This window comes from Gigantopelta aegis, chromosome 11 (genome assembly GCF_016097555.1).
Source record: "Gigantopelta aegis isolate Gae_Host chromosome 11, Gae_host_genome, whole genome shotgun sequence".
NCBI classification, from domain to species: domain Eukaryota; kingdom Metazoa; phylum Mollusca; class Gastropoda; order Neomphalida; family Peltospiridae; genus Gigantopelta; species Gigantopelta aegis.
Genome location: NC_054709.1, coordinates 15,124,905 through 15,152,597, shown reverse-complemented (window position 1 = coordinate 15,152,597; position 27,693 = coordinate 15,124,905). Strand labels below are relative to the sequence as shown.

The following is a 27,693-nucleotide window of genomic DNA, read 5'->3' as shown; positions in this document are numbered from 1 at the left end:
GTTTTCTCATCCTCAACACCGTTCAGGCTGTAATACAATAGATATGCTTTTCTTAAGGTACAGAATTTTACAACACATGTGTAGTCATTTTGTTAATTAAACCAACCTGAAGAGGTAGTGTGAAATGAAAAACAGAGACAGTTATTCCCCTTACTTGACGATGTCCCTCAACTCCGTTACCTCAACACCGTTACTCTTGTGCATACCGTAACGGTGTTGAGTTGACACAACTGAAAACACATATCTTTATTTGACAAACTTAATGTATCTAGTCATGACCAGTAAGTTATTTTACACATTGCTGACCAGAAAATATGCTGTACTGCACTAAAGGAACAATTAGTGGAGGACAAGTCCTGACAACTCACCACGAACTAAGCGTCTGTGGTGCTTCTTGTTTTCAAGCTTCGCCTACCATAATTTAGACAACTTGTGTACCCAGAATAATTTTGTTACTATACCAGTTATTTTAGGATAGGTACGATCTACTAAATAAACATTTTACACACCTTGTAATGGGAAAACGTAAATATTTTAGGCCCTAATGACAGTCACGTTGTCTTTTCAGCATTCTGTGTGACAACATTAAACAATGCCACTCTCAGCCAAGGAGAGAATGAGGCGATATCGTCACAAAATACAAACTAACGAAGAAAAACATGCTGAATATTTGAATAAGGAAAGAGAAAGATGGAAGAAGAGAACTGAACAAAAGAAAGTGAAAACAATAAATGACTTGACAGAGAGGGATAAAAAAGAACAACGAAAGAAATGGAGAAATGCTTACCACCTTCACAAAGCAAAAAAACTGCACCAAATGAAAGTGACAGCATTTATTGCGGCCAGCTCACCACCAGAGTCTCCTCATGACAGTGCAATTGCTGGGACACATTCAGATGGAAGAAGGAATGTTGGTAGAAGTCGAGTCCGTAGGGATAGAGCAAAAGCATATAGAGATCTAGTAAAAATTAAATTTGAATTTAAAAAACAAAAAGCACTCACAGAAAAATACAGGAAACGACTACACAGACTAAAAAAGCAAAACACCAAACCCATCACAGGAGAAAATGATACAGTAACAAACAGTCCAAGGAGTAGAGTAGATAAAATTATTAGAGAAAATAAGATACCTCCAACTGCTCGCAGGGAGCTGCTAACCCAGTTTAGCATTGTACATGAACTGAGGGAAAAACTAAAGCTTAGTCAAAATGAAGATCGTAGAACAGTAGCAAATCTGATATCTGGAAAAATTGTGAATAAATACAGGCTGAAGAAATGTGTAGCACATGAAGTTTTATTAACACAGAAACAGATGAAAAACTCACAAAGAGGAAAACTAAAGAGGAAAAGTCGATTGGGGAACACTGTAATGTAGAGTGTACAAAGATTTTATCAGAGAGATGACAATAGCAGGATGACAGCGGGAAAAAGAGACACAATTACGTTACACAAAGTGAAAAAACAAAAGCGAATTCTTCTTGATATGGTCAAGCGTCTTCACTCAAAATTTATTTTTGAGAACCCATCCTTGAAAATATCACTGTCATCTTTTCGTAAGATGAAACCATTCTGGATAGTGACACCTTTCAAGAGACAGAGATACCTGTCTTTGTAAGTTACATGAAAACATCAAGCTTCTACATAACAGTCGTATGTCCAAAAGCCTTTTCACCGATGACATGAAAGATATAAACAATCTACCTATGAAAATAACATGTGATGAAAAATATAGGGACTGTATGTATAAACAGTGCCAGACATGCAAAGCAAATGCTCTGAATGTACCGGATGGTATAAACCCTCAAGAGCATATCACTTGGATAGAATGGACTGTGAAAGTGGCACGTATACAGATTCAAGTAGAACAATAAAGCAAGTGAAAAAGACTGTTAAAACGAAACGGGAAGGCACTATTTCCGATGCATTAATTTCTCTACATCAGCAACTTACCAAATTCTGTAAACATGTTTTCAATGTCAGACATCAGTATGAGACCAGTTCACTGTTGAAGAAGAATCTACCAACAGGCCATGTGCTTCTTCACATTGACTTTGCAGAGAACTATTTGTGCAAGCACGCTACAGAAATCCAGTCAGCTCATTTTGGTGCTTCACACAAGCAAGTCACTCTTCATACTGGTGTATTGTACACGAAGAACATGTGTACACCATTCTGCACTATATCTGATTCCATGCGACATGACCCGGCTGCCATATGGGGTTACCTGCATCCAGTGTTGCGATATTTAAAGATGCATCATCAAGATGTGTGCCACCTCCACTTTCAAAGCGATGGGCCCACAACTCAGTATCGAAATCGCACCAACTTCATGTTTATGTCAACTGTGCCTTTCAAATTAGATTTCCACGATGTAACTTGGAGCTTCTGGGAGGCCGGCCATGGTAAAGGTGCCCCGGATGGTGTTGGAGCACTGCTAAAGAGGACAGAAGATGCCAAAGTCCTTACTGGAAAGGATATTCCTGATGCAGAGTCTTTTTTTCACATTCTTGAAACCGAAAGGCTTTCAACGAAGTTATTCTATGTACCTGAATCAGAGTTAGCTGAATGCGATGCACTTATTCCACCAACTATAAAACCAGTTATGCAAACCATGCAAATGCACCAGGCTTTGACAAATGAAGAAGCACAGATCACCACAAGGATATTATCTTGCTATTGTCATCTGCCAGAACTGTGCTCTTGTTTCAGTCCTAAAACGGCGACTCTCTTTGAACAAGTAAATCCAGTCTCACAACACTGCAGTCGGCTTAGTTCCACAACTAGTATGCAAATTAACTGTATGCTATTGAAATCTTTGAATCCTGATGTCAGTCCCTCAGAAATAAAGGGACAACTGGCCATCGTTTCTTATGACAGAAAGCTGTACCCAGGACGGATGCTGCAAGCTGATGCAGATGGAATTGAGGTGACAACTATGCAGAGTATCGGGGAAAACAGGTTTATATGGCCACAACGAGAAGATAAGATTTGGTATAGTTATGAAAATGTGATTACCCCCCTGGATTCCATAGAGAAAATAAGCTCAAGACGACGGGAAAGCGGTTCACGAGAGGATTGACTGTTTATAAAATTTGCTTGTTACATGTTGCTGAATTCAATATGTTCTTGTTAAATTTAGTTCGTTCAAAGTTCACGTTCTATCATTTACCGGAATTTGATGTTCTTGTGGTTTTGTTTAATAGGGCTGTTAAATGCTGTTTTGAATTAATGTTTCAAAGACCAAAGACATCTGATAGTAGCCGTGATCATATAATATGCAGTACAAGAGACGATGAGCTATTCTTGAACATAATCAACTTCAATATTCAAAGAAAGTGAGATACTTGTGTTATTATTAATCTGGAGAACTGTGTTCCACCGTATAATAATGGCTCGTGTTTTTAAAACATATTAGACATTTTGTTTTCATAAATTGAAAAGCTGTATCCCAAACAAGTTATAGCATGCAAAATATCCTCACCTCCGTTACAAAATTTATTATGAACTCAACACCGTTCAAAATTAAAACATGCCATTTCCCATGAAATAATGATGACTTCATAATAAGACCCCCTACCCACTGCCATGCACTTAAAAAAACTGTTCCATTTTTCTAATAATATAAAAGTTAAAATCTGCCTGTTTGTACTCTTTATAAGAAACAACAGTAAGCCATACCGCCATTTTTTTTCTCTTTGCAAGAAAAAACCCATTCCTTACGTCACTAGTACATTTGTTAAGATCATGTTCATGGTAGCAACTTGATATCCTAACTAAATTTGCTTCAAGGTAATCAATTACTTGAATTTTGAACATGTAACGGAGTTGAGTTTGTACTACCATGCGATTCTTACTACTGGAAATGTACTAGGTTGTCCCTTATAAAAAAGCACTGCTTGATAGCAAACATCAAGCCCAGTAATATATTAATAACTAATAAAGAAAGAACAATAAAAAACTTATAATGTTTTATTATTCACTTTTTGGTCACAAATATGTCCATCTTAAAAAATTCTAACTGACTCGAATTTATTATTATATTTCTTACATATCCTCAAAAAACCCCACCAGGTTTTAAGTTAATTAAAAAAAAAAAATTGACTAAAAGTTATTTACAGTCCTTGCAATTGTAGCTAACTTACGCGTCACAGACAAATGACTGTCATGTTAACTATACGTCACAGTGTAATCGATTTCGATCATGCTGGATTCTTTTTCCATTGAATAACCTGTTTCCCTGGTCATCACCTAAGAGCAGTCAGTTGTATGTCTTGAAATTGTTAACACACGGGGCGGGATGTAGCCAAGTGGTAAAGCGTTCGCTTGATGCACGGTCGGACTAGGATCGATCCCCGTTGATGGACCCATTGGGCTATTTCTTGATCCAGCCAGTGTTCCACAACTGGTGTAACAGATCCCGTGGTATGTACTATCCGGTCTGTGGAATAGTGCATATAAAAGATCCCTTGCTGCTAATCGAAACGAGTAGCCCATGAAGTGGCGACAGCGGGTTTCCTCTCTAAATATCTGCGTGGTCCTTAACCATATATGTCTAACGCCATATAACCGTAAATAAACTGTGTTGAGTGCGTCGTTAAATAAAACATTTCCTTCCTTTCTTCTTTCCTAACTCTAGGACCGGCCTCGGTCATCAGGCTGGTAGGTACTGGGTTCGGATCCCAGTCGAGGCATGGGATTTTTAATCCAGATACCGACTCCAAGCCCTGAGTGAGTGCTCCGCAAGGCTCAATGGGTAGGTGTAAACCACTTGCACCGACCAGTGATCCATAACGGGTTCAACAAAGGCCATGGTTTGTGCTATCCTGCTTGTGGGAAGCGCAAATAAAAGATCCCTTGCTGCCTGTCGTAAAAGAGTAGCCTATGTGGCGACAGCGGGTTTCCTCTCAAAATCTGTGTGGTCCTCAACCATATGTCTGACGCCATATAACCGTAAATAAAAATGTGTTGAGTGCGTCGTTAAATAAAACATTTCTTTCTTTTTCTTTCCTAACTCCGACTCGTTCACGGCATTCCGTTACGCTAGCTTCGGTTAGTTTGTCTTATGTTTGTCCTAGTTAAATGAAGTCGCTCATGCAGCACTAAGTTGCGACATTTGCGGTCAGTGGCAGTGACTAACGACAAGGCCCAGGTGAGAGCACATTCATAAATAACCCCAGTAATCGCCGGCGACATACCGAACTATACAGGCTTCGCGATCGGTGGCATCATGATTAAACCATCGGACTACAGGCTGGTAGATACTGGGATCGCAGCCCGGTAGCGAGTTTTAACTACTCAATGGGTTGGAAGAAAGGAAGGAAATGTTTTATTTAACGACGCACTCAACACATTTTATTTACGTTTTATGGCGTTGGACATATGGTTAAGGACCACACAGATACTGAGAGGTGAAACCCGCTGTCGCCACTTCATGGGCTACTCTTTTCGATTAACAGCAAGGGATCTTTTATATGCACCATCCCACAGATAGGATAGTACATACCACGGCCTTTGATATACCAGTCGTGGTGCACTGGCTTTAGCGAAAAATAGCCCAATGGGCGTCGTGGTTAGGCCATCGGTCTACAGGCTGGTAGGTACTAGGTTCGGATCCCAGTCGAAGCATGGGATTTTTAATCCAGATACCAACTCCAAACCCTGAGTGAGTGCACCGCAAGGCTCAATGGGTAGGTGTAAACCACTTGCACCGACCAGTGATACATAACTGGTTCAACAAAGGCCATGGTTTGTGCTATCCTGCCTGTGGGAAGCGCAAATAAAAGATCCCTTGCTATCTGTCATAAAAGAATAGCCTATGTGGCGACAGCGAGTTTCCTCTAAAAAACAGTGTAGAATGATCATATGTTTGACGTCCAATAGCCGATGATAAGATAAAAAAAATCAATGTGCTCTAGTGGCGTCGTTACATAAAACAAACTTTACTTCTTTTTTGGACAGACAGTCCAGATAGCTGAGGTGTGTGCCCAGGACAACGTGCTTGAACCGTAATTGGATATAAGCACGAAAATAAATTGAAATGAAATGTAACCAGCTACTATCGGTATACTAAGTTCCAAAATTATACGTAGAGCTCTCCCCTTTTATATTTCGGCGAACCGTTCAAAAAACGCGCCAAATCTCCATCGTAGAAGTTGCACAACCTTTTCTTTTTGACTTAATCCTATGGGACATTGAACACTCCATAGCACCAAAACTACCCCCGCCCGCTACCGACCCTGGTCGGGCTGCTGGTGCTCGCTTGCACCTGTCAATGCGAGCGGTCCCCTCTCCCACCCACCCCCAACCCTTTTCCTGTCCTAGACGGAGAAGTCGACCAAGGCCGGCGCCTGCGCCCATGATAGACGTGCGCTACAGGTAGTACTAAACCAAATAACTTCCGGCTGGGTCAAAGTTCGAGGTGCACCGAACTTTTGATAGAGAAGTGAACACCACAAGTCCTGTGATTGGTTATAAATGTGAGTGTGTTGGTTGTAAAAGAAATTACTTTCATCTGGGCTAAAAATGTATGCAATTTTATTTCATCTAGTACCACTGTGTCAAATAGCCTTGTGCTTGGAACATGTATGGGGTACCTGTAAAAAAAAGTACTCAAATTGTGTGCGGAACTAGGGTAGTCATAGACGCTACCCGTTATCTCAGAAATGAGCAGCTTGACACCCACTTTTTTGTGATTCACTTTAAGGGTGAGGGGTGGTAGTATTTATATCCGTGGCGTTTATGTCGATTGATACGTTGCAGGTAGGAGTTTTAGCCACATATGTTACTATTGTCGTCTATGGGATTTGATTTGGTAGTATACACCCTACAACAGCTTGCTCTGAATGTACACGTAAAACCCTATGCCCTGACCTTACCTGACCTGGCCACGTCCACCTAGATGGAGGAGCCGGCAGAGGTTGGCACCTGCGCCCAGGACAGGCGTGTGCTACACCAGCTTGTTCTGAATGTATACGTAAAACCCTATGACCTGACCTGACCTGACCTCGGCCGTGTCTGATCTAAGCGACGTTTCTCCTTTCTTGTTTTTTCAATGCATTTTCCGGGGAAGCATGACTCAACATATAACAAAGACAGGGCCGTAGTGGTGTGTACTACTAATATTTATTATCCTGTCTGTGGGACGGTGCATAATATAAAAGATCATAATAATAAATAGACAGCAAGACAGATAGATAGGTAAAAGAGAGAGAGAGAGAGAGGGAGAGAGAGAGAGAGAGAGAGAGAGAGAGAGAGAGAGAGAGAGAGAGAGAGAGAGAGAGAGAGAGAGAGAGAGAGAGAGAGAGAGAGAGAGAGAGGCAGAGGCTAGGATTTTGGGTGTGTTGTTTTCACTTCTCTGTACTAAGAAAGGCTGTTATAATGTTGCGACATACACTTTACCACTGGGCTACGTCCCGCCCCTGTTTACTAAGAAGGTCTGTTGTGAAATGTTGCGACATACACTTTACCACTGGGCTACGTCTCGCCCCTGTTTACTAAGAAGATCTGTTGTGAAATGTTGCGACATACGCTTTATCACTGGGCTACGTCCCGCCCCTGTTTACTAAGAAGATCTGTTGCGAAATGTTGCGACATACGTTTACCACTGGGCTACGTCCCGCCCCTGTTTACTAAGAAGATCTGTTGTGAAATGTTGCGACATACACTTTACCACTGGGCTACGTCCCGCCCCTGTTTACTAAGAAGGTCTGTTGTGAAATGTTGCGACATACACTTTACCACTGGGCTACGTCTCGCCCCTGTTTACTAAGAAGATCTGTTGTGAAATGTTGCGACATACACTTTACCACTGGGCTACGTCCCGCCCCTGTTTACTAAGAAGATCTGTTGCGAAATGTTGCGACATACGTTTACCACTGGGCTACGTCCCGCCCTTGTTTACTAAGAAGGTCTGTTGTGAAATGTTGCGACATACACTTTATCACTGGGCTACGTCCCGCCCCTGTTTACTAAGAAGGTCTGTTATAATGTTGCGACATACGCTTTACCACTGGGCTACGTCCCGCCCCTGTTTACTAAGAAGGTCTGTTATAATGTTGCGACATACGCTTTACCACTGGGCTACGTCCCGCCCCTGTTTACTAAGAAGATCTGTTATAATGTTGCGACATACGCTTTATCACTGGGCTACGTCCCGCCCCTATTTACTAAGAAGGTCTGTTGTGAAATGTTGCGACATACACTTTACCACTGGGCTACGTCCCGCCCCTGTTTACTAAGAAGGTATGTTATGAAATGTTGCGACATACACTTTACCACTGGGCTACGTCCCGCCCCTGTTTACTAAGAAGGTATGTTATGAAATGTTGCGACATACGCTTTATCACTGGGCTACGTCCCGCCCCTGTTTACTAAGAAGGTATGTTGTGAAATGTTGCGACATACACTTTACCACTGGGCTACGTCCCGCCCCTGTTTACTAAGAAGATCTGTTGTGAAATGTTGCGACATACGCTTTATCACTGGGCTACGTCCCGCCCCTGTTTACTAAGAAGATCTGTTGTGAAATGTTGCGACACATATTCTGTTGATGCGTACTTGAACAAAAAGAATCAAAAAAGAAAGAATGAGAGAGAGAGAGAGAGAGAGAGAGAGAGAGAGAGAGAGAGAGAGAGAGAGAGAGAGAGAGAGAGAGAGAGAGAGAGAGAGAGAGAGGGGGGGGGGAACGCTAGGATTAAGGGGTGTTGTTTTCGCTTCTCCCGCCCGTTTACTAAAAACGTCTATTGTGGAATGTTGCGGCACACATTCTCTCGATGCGTACATACATACATACATATATACATACATACATACATACATATATACACACAAATATAGAAGAGTTAAACTACACCACTGGAGCAAATTGATTTATTAGTCATCAGCTATTAGATATCAAACATTTTGATATATATATATATATATATATATATATATATATATATATATATATATATTCATACATCAATACATACATACATAAATACATACATACAAAGATAGAAGAGTTAAAGTTTCTTTTGTATTTGATTAAGAAATCTTTTACGCCTTTAGGACGTATTAAATAAGGTACGAGCAACTAAAGATTGCGCGTCATCATTCATTATTAAAACTAGTTTTTCATTTAAAGAAAGAGTTGAGTTGATTTAAGTGAGATCACCACACTGGAACATAAGACAGACACAGGGATGTCTAGGCCATTTAAGGAGCGGATGCGGCAAACATCACATGTTGATTGGTCAGGAGGTCTACTAACACATTTTTTTTTCTTTTGTGATTCTCATAATAACAGTAATTAATATAAAACTTTATTAACGTCAAAAAATAAAGGAACAAGTCGATGATGACTACGACTACTCCACAATTCAGTAGTAACAAAGGACCTTTGTTGCAAGCGACTGGAGCGTGAACGCGCCGGAAGTCATTTAGTGGCTGATTGAGGCCGCTTAGCGTTATGCAAATCAAGGGCAGATAAGTATGTTTTTAATAGAGGCTATGGGCATATGTTTAAACCCCTTACATTTAAGCTGTTTTTAAGAAAAGTAGATTTCCTTGGTATGGTAATTCATACAAACAGTATGAAAATAGGACCGGATATATAGTTCGTGAAACATTTAAGTTGTTTTAGAGGAAAGAAAAGCCCCTGTGCTGTAACCTCACCGTGGTGCAGGGGTGTAACATTATCTTTTACAATGGCCAATACAGCACAAATTCCCTTGTTTTCTTCGAGATACAATTGAAATTTTTAGTAAAAGTCAGTATCTATCTGTGATATTTGTATTTTTGCACAGTTCTTTACACTGTTTTTACTTAAATCTTGAATTTTTATATTGATGTTGATCATAACTTTATTTGTTTGCATTACCATAGTTTGACACCAAATAGCCGATGTATTTTCGTGCTGGAGTGGCGTTAAACATTCATTCATTCATTCATTCATTTTAGAGGAAAGTAGATTTCCTGGAATAGTAATTAATACAGACATGATGAAAATGGGACCGGATATATAGTTCGTGAAGGGAGGGTCATCTTTTAACATTTTTTACAAAGGAAATAACCCATTATTTGTGTATTGTTTTTTAATCTGGGTAAAAGTTACACCAAATCATCTTACAAATATTATTTCCATGTTCTTTGACCCCACAAAGACATAGGGTTTGACATCAAACATACATCCTAGCTGGAACAGCCACCGAGTTATGACTTTTAAATTCTTAAACATACGCCATCTAAGTGGGGCTACTCGCCTGTGGGTCGTAGCCAACCAGTTCAAATAATTAATTTAAAACTTAATTTCTTAATTAATTTAATTTACCCCCTATTCTCTTAATTATATTAACATATTAATCTTAACTAATATTATTAATTTAACAATTCATAAAAAAAAGAAAAAAAAGAAAAAAAAAGAAAAAAAAGAAGTTATGCCCGTATCCACAGACGAGAGCATATCGCAAAGCGAGTTCTTAAGTGGAGCTACTCATCGTCGGGTCGTAGCTAACCAATACAATTAATTTACAAATTAAGTTATTAATTAATGTAATCTATATTTAAAAACATATTACTTAAATGTTCCTATTAGTCTCCAACACATAGGCTATTAAAAGTCTGTCTATTATTGTTTTATACTGTTTATCGGGATTAAGTAAATTAGTTGGATTAAATCTAATTTTATTTTTAGCAAAATGATTAATTAATTTAGTTCTATTTTTATTGTATTTAGTACAGAAGAAGAGGTAATGACCCACATCTTCTGGAGTATTACAATGGGTGCAATTTGAACTATTAATCTTTCTTAATTTAAATTTAGTTTGGTTAAGACCAATAGATACACCCATTCTTAATCGAGCTATTGTTCTAGTTGCCTTTAAATTAAATAAAAGTGGGCCAAGTGTGGAGACATTAAACCGGCCTCGGTGGCGTAGTGGTTAAGCCATCGGACTACAGGCTGGTAGGTACAGGTTCGCAGCCCAGTACCGGCTCCAACCCAGAGCGAGTTCTTAAGGGCTCAATGGGTAGGTGTAAGGCCACTACACCCTCTTCTCTCTCACTAACTACTAACCAACTAACAATTAACCTACTGTCCTGGACAGACAGCCCAGATAGCTGAGGTGTGTGCCCAGGACAGCGTGCTTGAACCTTAAATGGATATAAGCACGAAAATAAGTTGAAATGAATGAATGGAGACATCAGGTTTAATATTAGCGACCATTGTATGTCCTTGGTTTAACGCGCATGTTCAGAGCAAGGTAGCGTAGCAAATGAATGAATGAATGAATGAATGTTTAACGACACCCCAGCACGAAAAATACATCGGCTATTGGGTGTCAAACTATGGTAATGCAAATAAATAAAGTAATGATCAACATCAATATAAAAATTCAAAAACAGTGTAAAGAACTGTGCAAAAACACAAATATCACAGAATTTTACGGATACTGAATATTACTCAAAACTTCAATTTTGTGCTGTATTGGCCATTCTCAAAGAGAATGTTACACCCCTGCACCACGGTGAGGTTACAGCACACGCAGGGGGTAGCGTAGCACGCGCCATTCTGGGAGTATATGAATACTAACAACTTATATAAATACGGCTGAAAAATTAGTCAATACCAATCGACAGGTCGGCTAGCGTTCACAAGAGCATCTATATTAAGCTCTTTGCAGGTAAATAGAACTGGCATATATTTAGTTTTCTGCACGCCTCATAAAACCCGCTCAACAGGTCGATTCGCGACAGTGGACATTTGGGAGGTCACTTATCAGCCGACGTAGATTGTCCAGTGTGAAGTTTATTGTCGACAGGTGCGTCTGAAGAGTTGTTAAGTTTTTTTTTAACGCAATGGATGTTGGTAGTTTTTACCTTACCTGTGTCCTGATTTTTTCGTCGGCCTGTTTTACAGGTAAGTGATCGATTTTTCGCTATCCGATTTAATTAGTGTCTATGTCCAGGCTCTGCAATGATTCGACATTTTAGAAGTAAATTTTTTTTTTTTTAAATCACTTAACTCATGGTAGGTTACAATCGTATAATATGCCCGCCCCCCCCCCCTCCCACACTCTCCGACCCCACATATTCCTCATTTGCCCCATCAGAACACCCAGAAACCTTCACTAAAGAGAAACAGGGAGCATTTGGTTTTCAAACTCTTGATTAGAGATATCTCTAGTTAATTTAAAATTGAATGGCAACTTCTGTTTAATGTTATAAAATTGTGAAGCGATTTCTGAAAATTGCCTGAAAAGTGCTGTTATGGAAAAATAAATGGGCATGAGTTCGACCCGTACCCCCTTTCAGTGGTTAGGGTTAAGGTTGATATAGAGGGGTACGGGTCGAACTCGTTCCCAAACCCGATATTTAGTGAGGGGCCCCATCATGGGATTTTGTAAAGGGGGGTTCCGAATCGTCCGGGGCATGATAATGAATACAAACAGTTAATAAAAACTGGATATTAATGTTGAATTCTAACTCTATTTTACTTTTTTGGATATATTATAGCACAAAATAATGTTAAGGAACGATTACAATGTCAAAGAAATAACTTAATATGTTTGAAAAAAATGCAGTCATCGAGTGGACGAATTGTCCGAGGTGAGTGGACGAATCGTCCGTGGACGAACCGTCTGGAAAGCTTGTGAGTGTGTGTGTGTGTGTGGGGGGGGGGGGGGGGCATTTGTGATTTCCTTATGAGAATTCTACTTGCCAAACACTGATTTTACATAATTGTATAAATAATATTTCCATATACTTACCTTTTATGATACCCAATACCCAATAGCCGATGTGTGTGTGTGTGTGTGTGTGTGTGTGTGTGTGTGCTGGGGTGACGTTAAAGATTCATTTATTCTACTCGCCAACGGCTTAAGACTAACTACCAGTTTTACTCTCTGGTTACCTACATGGATCTATATTGCCCAGTCTGGACCAGGTGTCACGAGACGGTGCATACACATGCAATGTCAGCATTCACGGTTTACATTTAGAGTTGATCTAACCATACTTCGGTTAGACATTACTGTGGCATGTAGCCACATATATTGTGGGATAACGTGAGTTCAAGGCGTAACGAATATCGATTTCTATTACCACAAAGCCTGCAGCCAGTTGTGAACTAGGGCACGTCAACACGAGTGTCACAACCTTGACCTTAATGTTCTTATTCTACCCTGGATACTTGTAAGGTTTTCTAGACGATTCATCCTCTGGACAATTTGTCCACTGGGTTCGGACAATTCGTCCACTGTATTTTCAGAAAGCTGGACGATTCGTCCACGGTACCTATTTAAAGGTTACTTCAAACCATTTTGTCATTTTATCACATTACATCCAAAGACAGTCATCGTTTTATTAAATGATTTAACACAAAAAATCAATACCGTTTGAGTTAATTCATATAGAATCGTACAGAAGACTATATATATATACTGTAAACGATAAGTGTGTATTGGCGAGGGATCAACTTTGTTTCATTTATTTTGTGCGTGGACGAAATATACGGTAAATTAATGTGGGGAAATATACGGTAAATTAATGTGTGGAAATATACGGTAAATTAATGTGGGGAAAATACGGTAAATTAATGTGGGGGAAAATTTAGTGGACTAAGTGTCAAGAAGTAATGTTTGGTCTGTTGGGTGATCACTTGATGTGCTTGTGTCGCAGGATCGAACCACCTAGGTGGAAGCATTCATCTGATTAGTTTTTTTCTCTCGTTCCAACCAGTGCACCACAGCTGGTTAAAGGCCGTGATATGTGCTTTCCTGTCTGTGGTAAAGTGCATATAAAAGATCTCTTGCTGCATTAGGACACATGTAGCGGGTTTCCTCTGATGACTACGAGTCCAAATGTTTGACATCTAATAGCCAATGATTAATTAATCAATGTGCTCTAGTGGCGTCGTTAAACAAAACAAATTTCTTTTTTCGTCCTCGTATTCCCATGTGTTCGCGAACGCAGTTTCTAATACGCATGTAGCAAAACGTGAATTGTACGCGAAATTATATTTTAATTTAGACTCAATGACAGGATATGGTGTCATCATTATTTGGCTTCGTACCCAATCAGTTTTAGATATTTTACCAACATTACACTTTACATCCATTTTTTTTATAGGTACTGTTGTTTAAATTACTTTTTAAATTTTTTTAAATATGATCAGTTGCATTGGTAATCATAAAAGTAAAAACGACGAAGCGACACTGACCTCAATAATCAGATTGTAATAAGTTAAAAGGAAGATAACTGAATCATGAACTTGTTCAAAAAAATATATATGATTTCACCGAAGATCACTTTTATGGTTTCTGTAGATCTATATATTTATTTCATAGATATGTATATAATGAATTTATTATATTATATTATATTATTATATAATATATTATAATATATTATAATATATTATATTATATTATATTATATTATTATTATTTAATTGTTAATAATTTTTTTACATTAATTTATTTAAATGAATGAATGAATGAATATTTATCGACACATAAATATGGCCTAGACATCGGCTATTGGGTGTCAAACAAAGGTATTTATTTATTTATTATTTATTTATTTTAAACTGTCAGGTGAAGTGACAGAAAAGCTTTCGTCGGTTCTCGTTTGTTAATTCATCTAAATATTAATATAATCCAATGAGTAGTTTGGCTTCTGATCGTGTTACTGGCTTGCATATTATATATTTTTAAAAGTAAAGACAGTCCATTTCTTGTATTGTTGTCCAAGTAGACAGGAAGAAAGGAAATGCTTTATTTAATGACGCACTCAACACATTTTATTTACGGTTATATGGCGTCGAATATGGCTCAGGACGACACAGATATTTAGAAAGGAAACCTGCTGTCGCCACTCTTCGATTAGCAGCAAGGGATCTTTTATATGCACCATCCAATATACAGGGTAGCTCATACCACGGCCTTTAATATGCCAGTCGTGGTGCACTGACTGGAACGAGAAATAGCCCAATGGGCCCACCGACGGGGATCGATCCCATACCGCCAAATAGACAGTGTAAACAGCCTAAGAATGTGTTTAGGTCGGGTATTTTGTTCGTTGTATAGATCTTCATATCAACTATGCATCAACAGAATATATGTCGCAACATTTCACAACAGATCTTCTTAGTACACAGAAGCGAAAACACCCCCACAATTTTTTTTGGCTGATATTGACCCGTTTTCCAGCCATCTGTCTCTGTCTGTCTGCCCCTGCGCGTGCTGTAACCTCACCGTGGTGCAGGGGTGTAACATTCTCTTTGAGAATGGCCAATACAGCACAAATTGAAGTTTAGAGTAAAATTCGGTGTCCGTAAAATTCTGTGATATTTGTATTTGTATTTTTGCACAGTTCTTTACACTGTTTTTGTTTAAACCTTGAATTTTTATATTGATGTTGATCATCACTTTATTTATTTGCATTACCATAGTTTGACACCCAATAGCCGATGTATTTTTCGTGCTGGGGTGTCGTTAAACATTCATTCATTCATTCATTCATTCTGTCTGTCTGTGTCTCCCTCTCTCTCTCTCTCTCTCTCTCTCTCTCTCTGTCTCTGTCTGTCTGTCTCTCTCTCTCATTTTTTTTCAAGTACACAGAATATGTGTCGCAACATTTCATAACAGATCTTCTTAGCAAACAGGGGCGGGGCGTAGCCCAGTGGTAAAGCGTATGTCGCAACATTTCACAACAGCCTTTCTCAGTAAAGCACACGTTTGATGTGCAGTCGGTTTGGGATCGACCCTCGTCGGTGGCCCATTGGGTTACTTTTCGCTCTAGGCCGTGGATTGTGTTATTCATGTCTGTGGGATAGTGCATATAAAAGATCCCTTGCTCCTAATGGAACAATGTAGCTGGTTTCCTCTCTAAGACTATATGTCAAAATTACTACATGTCTGATATTCAATAATTGATCCGACGCCATATAACCGTAAATAAAATGTGTTGAGTGGTGCGTCGTAAAATAAAACATTTCCTTCTTTTTCCAATAATCGATGATTAATAAATCAATGTCCTCTTGTGGTGTCATTAAACAAAACAAAATTTAACTTTTTCATTTTGCAATAATATATAAAGGCCGTGGTATGTGCTATCCTGTCTATGGGATGGTGCATAGATCCCTTGCTGCTAATTAAAAAGAGTAGCCCATGAAATGGCGACAGCGGATTTCCTCCATCAATATCTGTGTGGTCCGTAACCATATGTCTGACGCCATATAACCGTAAATAAAATGTGTTGAGCGCGTCGTTAAATAAACCATTTCCTTCAAAGTATATTTACATTTCACCAGAAAAATTAATAAGTATTTTAGTCATTATTCAACTGTCAGATCTGTGACCATTCCGCCACCACCACCACCACCAGTAAAGGCTATATTTATTCGATGAATCACCCGGTGCCATATCCATGACTCAGGAAAGTCACTGTCATATATCTGAGTGTCGCAATCGCGACATTGCACTTACTAAACAGTGCAGCAATACGATATTGAATAACCCAGTACGGACCTCAATGCATAATTGAACAGGGCTCTATTCACTCCAGGACAATGGTTGACTCATATATCGCTGCTGACGTGTACGTACAGAAGGGCGGGACGAGGGGGAGGGGGGGGGGGATCGAAGCCCAGTGGTAACGCGCTCACCTGGCCGTAGCTAGGATATGTGTGTGTGCGGGGGGTGGGGGTGGGGGGGGGGGGGGGGGGGGAGGGGGTCAGATGCATTCTTGGACGCAACTGGTGTGACAAAGGCCACATAAAATTCGAAATATAAATAGGAAAGAGTAGCCCTTTGTGTGGTGACAGCAGGTTTCATGTCTCGTATATGGGGGGGGGGGGGGGGGGGGGGGGGGGGGCTCGTAGCCTAATGGTAAAGCGCTCATTGAGATCGATCCCCGTCGATGGGTCCATTGGGCTATTTCTCGTTCCAGCCAGTACACCACGACTGGTATATCAAAGGTCGTGGTATGTGCTATCCTGCCTGTGGGATGGTGCATATAAAAGATCCCTTGCTGCATTAACAAAAATGAAATACGATCCCACATACAGGATAGCACATACCACGTCTTTTGGTATACCAGTCGTCGTGTACTGGCTGGAACGAGAAATAACCCGACGGGGATCGATTTAGACCGACCGCGCATCAATCGTTCGCTTTACCACTGGATTTTGTCCCGAGAACCGTGGCATGGTATATATATATATATATATATACTCTTCAAAAAAAGAAACGCAAAAGGGTACAAATGGGTTATAACTCCGATTTTTTGTTTCCTACCGGTTCATGCTTTGTGAATATAAGGTCATTGCATGTCCCAAACACATTCCCACGGTTACATTCGATAAAACGCAGCTACTGTACAATAAAGTTCCAAAATGTGAATATTCGCAAAAACGCAGCCACGTGCAAACCATGTCACCACTGCACGTGCGTTGTCTGCACGTGCAACAGGAACACCGACAGTATAAAAGTGCAGGGTGTTCGCTTGCCTGGCCTCTGTATCTGGCCGACAGTTGACAATCCAGGACATGCCACGTCTCAGTGAACCGCAGAGAAACAATGCCATCGGCCGACTAGACGCAGGCGAATCCAGAACGGCCGTTGCCAGGGCATTCCATGTGTCCCCAAGCACCATCTCCAGACTGTGGGACCGTTACCAGCAACATGGATCAACACGTGACCTCCCTAGATCCGGTCGACCACGGGTCACTACCCCCGGGCAGGACCGCTACATCCGGGTACGCCACCTTCGGGAACGATTGACTACTGCCACCTCCACAGCCGCAGCAATACCAGGTTTGCGCAGGATATCCGACCAGACCGTACGGAACCGCCTACGTGAGGTAAGAATTCGTGCCAGACGTCCAGTTCGAGGTGTCATCTTAACACCACAACACCGTCGACTCCGACTGCAGTGGTGCCAGATTCATCGACAATGGCCTCAACTGCGATGGAGACAGGTGTGGTTCAGTGACGAGTCCCGATTTCTGCTCCGACGTCATGATGGAAGATGTCGCGTGTATAGGCGTCGTGGTGAACGTTATGCGGCAAACTGCGTGCAGGAAGTGGACAGATTCGGCGGGGGTAGTGTCATGGTGTGGGCAGCCATCTCACACACTGGCAGAACTGACCTGATCCACGTGCAGGGCAACCTGAATGCACCGGGCTACATTGACCAGATCCTCCGGCCACACATCGTTCCAGTTATGGCCAACGCCAACGCAGTGTTCCAACATGACAACGCCAGGCCTCACACAGCACGTCTCACAACGGCTTTCCTACAGAACAACAACATTAATGTCCTTCCTTGGCCATCGATATCACCGGATTTGAACCCAATTGAGCATCTATGGGACGAGTTGGACCGACGCCTCCGACAGCGACAACCACAGCCCCAGACCCTGCCCGAGCTGGCAGCAGCCTTGCAGGCCGAGTGGGCGACCATCCCCCGGGACGTCATCCGTACTCTGGTTGCTTCAATGGGCAGGCGGTGGCAGGCGGTGCCAGGCAGTTGTCAACACACGCGGAGGCTACACCCGGTATTGACTCCAGATGACCTTGACCTTGGTGGTGTGTCCTATCACTTACTCACAATGGACTAGAGTGAATTGTGAACAATCCTGCAACATTTGGTAATTATCGGACTCACCATTCAATAATTAAATCAATTCTCCAAATGTTACGACAATGTGGTTTTGCGTTTCTTCTTTTGAAGAGTGTATGTATGTGTATGTATGTGTATGTATATATATATATAGCAGTCGTGATGGAGATAGGAGGAACCGACTTCGGTGGTGTAGTGGTTAAGCCATCAGACATAAGGCTGGTACGTACAGGGGTTCGCAACCCAGTATCGTCTCCCACCCATTGCGAGTTTTAAGTACTCAATGGGTAGGTGTAAGGCCATTACACCCTCTTAACTTTCACTAATCACTAACACTTAAAAACTAACCTACTGCCATGGACAGACAGCCCAGATAGCTGAGGTGTGTGCCCAGGACAGCGTACTTGAACATTAATTGGATATAAGCACGAAAATAGAGGAGAGAGAGAGAGAGGAGAGAGAGGAGAGAGAGGAGAGAGGAGAGAGAGGAGAGAGAGGAGAGAGAGGAGAGAGAGAGAGAGAGAGAGAGTTTGTTTTATTTAACGACGCCACTAGAGCATATTGATTTTTTTATCTTATCATCGGCTATTGGACGTCAAACATATGGCCATTCTGACACTGTTTTTAGAGGAAACCCGCTGTCGCCACACATGCTACTCTTTCACGACAGGCAGCAAGGGATCTTTTATTTGCGCTTCCCACAGGCAGGATAGCACAAACCATGGCCTTTGTTGAACCAGTTATGGATCACTGGTCGGTGGAAGTGGTTTACACCTACCCATTGAGCCTTGTGGAGCACTCACTCAGGGTTTGGAGTCGGTGTCTGGATTAAAAATCCCATGCCTCGACTGGGATCCGAACCCAGTACCTACTAGCCTGTAGACCGATGGCCTAACCACGACGCCACCGAGGCCGGTCGAAAGAGACAGAAAGAAAGAAAGAAATGTTTTATTTAACGACGCACTCAACACATTTTAATTACGGTTATATAGCGTCAGACATGTGGTTAAGGAACACACAGATATTGAGAGAGGAACCCGCTGTCGCCACTTCATGGGCTACTCTTTCCGATTAGCAGCAAGGGATCTTTTATATGCACCATCCCACAGAAAGGATAGCACATACCACGGCCTTTGATATACCAGTCGTGGTGCACTGGCTGTGACGAGAAATAGCCCAATGGGCCCACCGACGGGGATCGATCCTACACCGATCGCGCATCCAGCGAGCGCTGTACCACTGAGCTACGTCCCGCCCCGAGAGAGACAGACAGATGGCGTAGCCCAGTGGTAAAGCGCTCCCTTGATGCGCGATCGGTCTGGGATCGATCCCCGTCGGTGGGCTCATTGGGCTATTTCTCGTTCCAGCCAGTGTACCACGACTGGTATATCAACAGACCTTCGTTTTTGACGGGCGCGAGCTCTATCACGCCCGTGAACCCCCGTCAACTCAATATGACGGACGCGAAATAACGCGCCCCTAAATTGAACAAATCACGCTTGTGTTTTTTTTTGTGTTTTTTTTTTAACCCCGCCATTTTAATTGTTTATTGAATCAAAACCACAACGCCAACAATCTTTCCATTCTGTTCACAATGAAGTTCCTAGAATACATTTTACATATTGAAACACGATTGGTTGGTTATCTTTACACTGAGCCAATCAGCTAGGAGTTCACTTATTATTAAGATCTCGTCAGTTTTGTTTGTTTAATTTCGTACAATGCAGGTAATGATCGCGAAATGTGTTTATAATGCAATGCCCACAATACAAAGATTTGCGAAATAAGTACATAAAAATGTATTATCACAGGCGGCCAAGTGTTTTTCTATTTATACAGCTGTTAACTACAAGTAAGAAAAAAGAACTTAATAACCTAGGAAAATATCTAGTATAAATAAGTATAAACAAGCAACACTCTCAATCACTTTCGTTTCTGACTAACAAACTGACCAGTTACCAACTGTCCTGGACAGACTGCCCAGATAGCTGAGTGAGGTGCGTGCCCAGGCCAGCGTGCTTGAACCTTAATTTAACATTCCGTTTCTTTCAGGTGTTGAGGCACAAACATGTCTTGCGCATTGTGAACAAGTGAAGACTAACCTGACGGCGACGGATGCATCAAACAACAACGTTGATTTCTGCAAGTAAGTAACACGGCGGTAGCCCAGTGGTAAAGCGTTCGCTTGAAGCGCGGTCGGTCTGGGATCGATCCCCGTTGGTGGGCCCCATTGGGCTATTTCTAGTTTCAGCCAGTGCTCCACAACTAGTGTAACACAGTCTGTGGTGTGTACACATATCATGACAGTGGGATGGTGTATATACAGAGGATACTCCCTTCGTGTCTTGTGGTATCATAATTTATTAGCACGAGTTGATAAAAGTAACACAGCGTAATTTTTCTTAGTTTTTCTTTTACCAGAATGTTAAATGAAGTAACAGAAGTCTCAAGTTGGTGATGTAGTTTCTTGTATTACACTTTCAAACATGAAACGTGATTAATAAGTTAACAACATGGTAATACAGATAATACACAAGTCAGAGCTCTTGGGTAAATGACACACAGGTCTCCCGATAGAGTTGACATTGCTTAGGTCACAAAACTGTCTCTCGGATCTTCCAGTAGAGTTTGTGCGTTGTGAGAGAACTTCAAGGTGTGTGAACAGTATCTGTTCTCCCCGAGTCTGTCTTTCATGGGTAAATTATCCTTATTTATAAGGCCCATACTAAACACGCATCTATGTAATATGCAGTTGTCATGGTGTACTCGTTCAGACGCCTGCAGTACCCGTGGCAACAATTAAATTGCATTGTATTATATTGCTCGTTACATATTTAATTAGTGCTGGACACTAATTGGTTTGATTGGGAAGTCACTAAGTGGATACCATGGCAGACGTCAGATTATCAATTAACTAATTCTAATTAATGCACTTGTAAAAATAAAGATATAATCCGTATTGTTATAAAGTTGAAATTTGGCACTGTGACAGTTATCCACCGCCGGAAGAAATGACACGTCCTTGTGTTTAGGGAATAAACTTGTTACGGTCGTTTGTATACAGTGCTTGAAATAGTTGTCCCACGTCCGAAATGTGATATCACCAAAAAACCAAGAGTTTCATCTATTAGACAAGTGTTTCGCTTGTATCTAATCTTTTTGAGGCAGTTGGTTAGCGTTCTCTTTGTCTGAGGCAATGCTCACTTACAAGACATTTCACCCATCAGATAGGCCTTTGATTGTTACCATAGTTCGTAGATGTGTAGAATCAGTGATTAGCAGTTGTAGATGACAGGTAGTTTATCTCGAGTTCGCATCCAGCACTCTTGCTGATGGTGCTGTCTTCTGTATAAACGTATACATGGTTTTGGCTACGTAAATGTCAAGCTTACTTTCTAATATCAGTTTAGGTATCTCAAGATTATGAATTTACTAATTCTAATTAATGCACTTGTAAAAATAAAGATATAATCCGTATTGTTATAAAGATGAAGTTTAGCACTGTGACAGTTTGGGGATTCTAATTGTCACAGTTATGTCTGCTTGCGATAGTGGGAGAATAATGACTGGTTTTACTAATCTGACACGGCCAGCATTTGTATCAGCTATACAAACAGAAATTAGACCATCATGAATGAAGAGTGTGCGTGAAGCCAAGTCAATTGTAGCACGGTTTTCATTCATGATGATCTAATTTCTGTTTGACAAAAGTATGAAACCCGAGGCTTGCCGAAGATCTTTGTACTTTTATCAACAAGTGCTGGTAAATTATGATATCACAAGACACGAGGGGGTGGGGGGTATTCTTTTTTATCATCCATTATCATTCTTTTCATTTGCGACAATTGTAAACAATGCCAGTAATGTCGGTTGAATGTCATATTTGGCAGCGGTAGACTCGTTAACTAGCAGAACAACAGTGGCGTGACGTCACTAATGATAGGTTTAGCGCTGAAACAGACACAGTGACGTAACAAAAAGAAGCGATATCTCCTAGGAAAATTAGGAGATAACCATATGGAGTTTTTAGATTTGCGGGTGTTATTGTCTATTTGATCCCGCAAATGTCATTTTTGACCGAAGGCGTTAGCCTGAGGTCAAAAATGAAACATATGGTTATGTCCATTGTAAACTGAATCGTTTTTCTACAGAACTAACTGTATATTTGGCATTTCTTGAAACAAATACCTGGCTACAATCTAACTGTAGACCCTTGAATCGTCAAGTTCGCCTGTTCCAATTGCTAATGACGTCACTTTCTAATGACGTCATTAGCTTTCCTGGTGTTATTGTCTATTTGATCCTGGAAAAAGAATGTAATTAACCAATCACAATACAGAACACACGACAGTCAGTTTACAATATCGCAGGAGATATCTCAAATAAAAGTATCCCCTGCTGATAGTCGAATTACACGACCAGACACTTGAGGCATATTGGTATACGGTAGGCTTACTTAACACATGAATTATTCGTTAAAGACTCAGTCTATCAACTGTCACGACGAAGCTGGCCAACTCGCCGATCTCACGATTTCTACGACTGCCCAGTTGCTAGTTAGCTCGAGTCACCCTGAGCCCTCCCCTTATTTATATTGATATTTAGGGGAAGGCTACAGGAAACTCTATGTAATGCTTTGGCAGTCGTCGACAACCATATGGTAGCCAAATCTGATGCCACAGAGCTTTAGTTTGATTATTCTCGAGTCTAGTAATGACATTAAACTTACATGTTGTTAACCAGTACCGACGCTACACGAAGAAACCCGACGCCCCTATGCGAAACGAACCTGGGCTGTACTTTCGTATGGTGACGTAGAGCATCAGATTTAGGAAAACAATTGTATTTTAGACTCAGTGGCTTGCGACCGTTTGGTTGTCGACGATTGCCAAAGCATTACATAGAGTTTCCTCTAGCCTTCCCCTACATATTAATATCAACAAGGGGTGGGCTGGAGGTCTGTGTAGCTAGTTGCTAATCCGAGCAATCTTATAACCCGATTCTCGTCAAATACAACACCTATACCACGAGTCGACGATCGATTAGTTGTTAATCTGAGCGCACCTGTCGCTGGATTACTTTTTAATCTGAGCGCACCTGTCGCTGGATTAGTTAAATCTGATGATGATGATAACTAATTTAACGTGCCCATATACCACTAGGGTTTCGAACACGCCCATCCCGAGTCCGACCTCCGATAAGATCGGTCTCCTGACTCGGGATGGAGGGGGGGGGGGGGGGGGGGGGGGGATTGAAAATGGGCACAATTTTGAAAATAGCAATTAGTAAAAAAGTTAATAAAAAAAATAAAAAAAATAAAAAGGTTACAAGCCAAAAATAAAAAGAATTGACTGCTCGGCCGAATATTTATATAATTTGGAGCATTTTAGAAGGACAGTCCAAAATTAAATAAGAGAAAGAAGAGAGGTTCGGACTATTTAATAATATTTAAAAATAAAGAAGTAATTTCGACATAAAATTTTGAACGCAGATCTAAAAGTTTAAAGTCCGATCGGTATGTCCACGCGAGTGGCCTCGGTAAGGCCGTTTGGGTGCACAGCTTAAAGGGACGAGATGGGTTGCATCCCGTCAAGAAAACCCCTAGATTGACAATCGATAGACGTTGAAGGTGTAGTGCTGTGCTGAAATACAGATCTTGAGAAGCCGGATCCGTCTGAACGAGAGAGAGTATCAGACTAGGTTATAGTCCAGTCGTCATGGTTTGGTATAGTGGTGCGGACGGGCCCGACTCCGGAGGATACGAGATGGTATCACTATAAAGCAAGGTAAAGTCTAGGAAAAGAGTAGTAGGGGCCGACCCCGCTTCCTGTTTCTTCTTAGAGCGCACCTGTCGCTGGATTAGTTGTTAATCTTAGAGCGCACCTGTCGCTGGATTAGTTGTTAATCTGAGCGCACCTGTCGCTGGATTAGTTGTTAATCTGAGCGCACCTGTCGCTGGAGTAGTTGTTAGTGACAGACCCTAGTTTTGAAACAGTACGGCGTATTTTTTACTATATTAGTGCCGTATACACACACACACACACACACACCCCACCCCACCCCCCCACACACACACATCACGGGCGTAGGAAGGTGCCAAAAAGTGTGGGTGGGGGCACACACACATATATATATATATATATATATATATACACATTGAAACCTCTCAAAACCGGATCCTCTGTCAATCGGAATTCCCTCAAAACAGGACGTTTTTCATGGTCCCTTTTAAAATATTTGTTCAGAAGAGAACCTCTGTAAACCGAATACCTCTTAAAACCAGAATTTTCACTTGGTCCTAAGCGTGTCCGGTTTGGAGGAGTTTCACTGTATATATAAATACATGCATAAATATATACAAACAATCGCTGCTAATACTAATTGGGGGTGGGGGGGGGGGGGGGAGGGGGGCGCACATGCCTCCCTTGTTCTCCCCCACTTCCCACGCCAGTATACACGTATAACTGGGCCCTTGCTTATAAAACGTTTAGAGTACAGACTCAGTCGCAGTTTGTATGGCATTGCAATGGTGTTAAATTGAGACCTTGTTTCTAAAAACGAACGTTCGTTTGAGAAGTAATGGTTATCGATACAAGCTCTAGTTATTTTAGACGGTATTTTCTAGTTTAAACATCACAGACTTTAGCTTCTCTCAGTTATAACATTATCCAAATATGTTACAGGTTTGTAGATTAACTAAACTGTAGTGTCCTATTTTCACGGGCTGAAACTAGGGTCTGTTCCTTTAAAGTCTCAGACTGTTAGAGTTTTGCGTATAGACTCTAAACGTTTTATAAGCATTAAGCTTTTATTGTTTTAATTGTCCATTACCGCACATACCAAGTGTTTCCCGTCACCCTGGTGATTCTAATACTACGACTTTAAAAAAACACAAAAAAACAACAACAACAACAAACAAAACATTTATTATTATTTTTTTAATCGCACGTACGTTTAAGAATTATCGTTATTGAAACAGAATCTATAGTCTTCCCACAGGGAACGCCTTTAGTATTTTACGCTTCACAGAGAAATCAATTTCAGGTTAACCTATACGTCACAGGTCAATTAATTTCGATCGTGGTATTTCTTCATTGGATTATATGGCTGTCACAACCGGATTATCACTTAGCCAGTCATAGGCCTTTAAATTGTTATCACACATATATGCGTTAACAGAATGTGTTTTAATAAATAACGAATGATGTTTTCACCAAAATTAATGGTGTGTAAAAATATATTTTATAAGTCGGAAACATCTTACAACGGCACGGCACTCTCCTTTTAAAACCCAATGCACTTTACTTTACTTTACTTTACTTTATACCTTATACTTTACTTTACTTTTACTTTACTTTACTTTACTTTATTTTACTTTGCAGACTTAGTAGCCGATACATATTTTGCCTGATAAGCAATAAACCAAACTGCCATGACAACAATGCAACGACAGCCGCCAATTCGATACTTGCAAATACTCGGACTAAATACTATGCCAACTGCGGATTAACAGGTAACTCTTCAGTCAGTTAAATGACTTAAAATGTGGTCTTAATGTCGTTCCTTTCAGGTTGGTAGGTACTGGGTTCGAATCACCGGTGCCGACTCATACCCAAACAAGTTTTAACGACTCAATATCTGGGTTTAAGCTTGGGTGTCGTTTGACTGACATACCATAGTCTTTAAACAGCGTATTGTCCCGTAGGAACGACTTCTGGAGTGGTGGTGGTGGTGGTGGTGGTGGTGGTGTGTGTGTGGGGGGGGGGGAGGCACACATTCTCTAGTGGGAGACAAGCCAGATTTTAATCTTTATTTATACAGAGTAGGACGAACACACATTTATGTTTAATGGCATCACCAGAGAAAACTGATTGTTTAACGACACCACTGGAGCACATTGATTTATGAAACATATGACAATTCTCACATACAGTCTTTGAAGGAAAGGAAGGAAATGTTTTGTTTGACGACGCACTCAACACATTTTATTTACGGTTATATGGTGTCGGACATATGGTTAAGCACCATACAGATATTGAGAGAGAAAACCCGCTGTCGCCACTTAATGGGCTACTGTTTTTATTAGCAGCAAGGGATCTTTTATATGCACCATCCTAAAGACATGATAACACATACGACGGCCTTTGATATACCAGTCGTGGTGCACTGGCTGGAGCGAGAAATAGTCCAATGGGGCTCACTGGCGGGTATCGATCCCAGACCGACCGAACATCAAGCGAACGCTTTACCACTGGGTTACGTCCCACCCCTATACTCTTTGAAGAAACCGTTACATTTTTCAATTAGCTGTAACGGATCTTTTATACGCACTTTCTGACAGGACAGCACATACCACAGCATTTGATATATCAGTCGTGAAGCATTGGTTGGGAGCAAGCATGAATAAGAAATTCTATTTACTTATTTTGTTTATTTTGTTTTGTTTAGTTATTTGTTTTATTTATTTATTTATTTATTTATTTATTTATCTATTGAAAAATGGGGAAATCGCTATGGAAGTTAAACTTGATTTGTAACAGTACTTAATATAGCTACATTGTGTATATACAAAATTAAGTATCAATATCTTCAGGCATTGAGAAACAAAGTATGCAAAGCGACTTGTCATATCTCCTAAGTTTGAAAGGGCCGTGACTGTGCAAAATTAGTAAACTGCCATGAAATTCAACACGAAAGTCAAAATTGATCTGTAACAGTACATGATAAAGCTATATATAAAATGTCACCCGATAACTGAAGACATTCGGGAAAAAATATGGAAAACAGATTTCTGTATCTCCTAAGGTCAATGGCCATAACATTGTCAAAACTAGGTAAATCGTCATGAAAGTCAAACTTGATATATAATAGTATATATGACAAAGCCATAGATAACAATTTAGCTCAATAGCTCGAGGCACTGTGATTAAAAAAATAAAAAATAAAACAATCTGGAAAATTATATGTGGGATGGACAGACGGACAGAAGGACGGGCAAGATTACACCGGAAGTGGACTAATCAATCAATGTGCTCTAGTGGTGTCACTAAACAAAATAAACAAACTTTTTGTTGCTTGGAAAATACC

General features: G+C 40.8%; 1 protein-coding gene across 1 annotated transcript in view; it reads left to right on the top strand.

Moving 5' to 3' along the window:
- Positions 1-11,761: 11,761 nt before the first annotated feature.
- LOC121385388 overlaps positions 11,762-27,693 on the top strand; it is a 66,661-nt gene continuing 50,729 nt past the window's right edge. Inside the window, exons 1-3 of the mRNA XM_041516055.1 lie at positions 11,762-11,899; positions 20,659-20,752; positions 25,989-26,119. Coding sequence (XP_041371989.1) covers positions 11,839-11,899; positions 20,659-20,752; positions 25,989-26,119 — 286 coding nt within the window. The 5' untranslated portion in view covers positions 11,762-11,838. The remainder of the gene's footprint in view (positions 11,900-20,658; positions 20,753-25,988; positions 26,120-27,693) is intronic.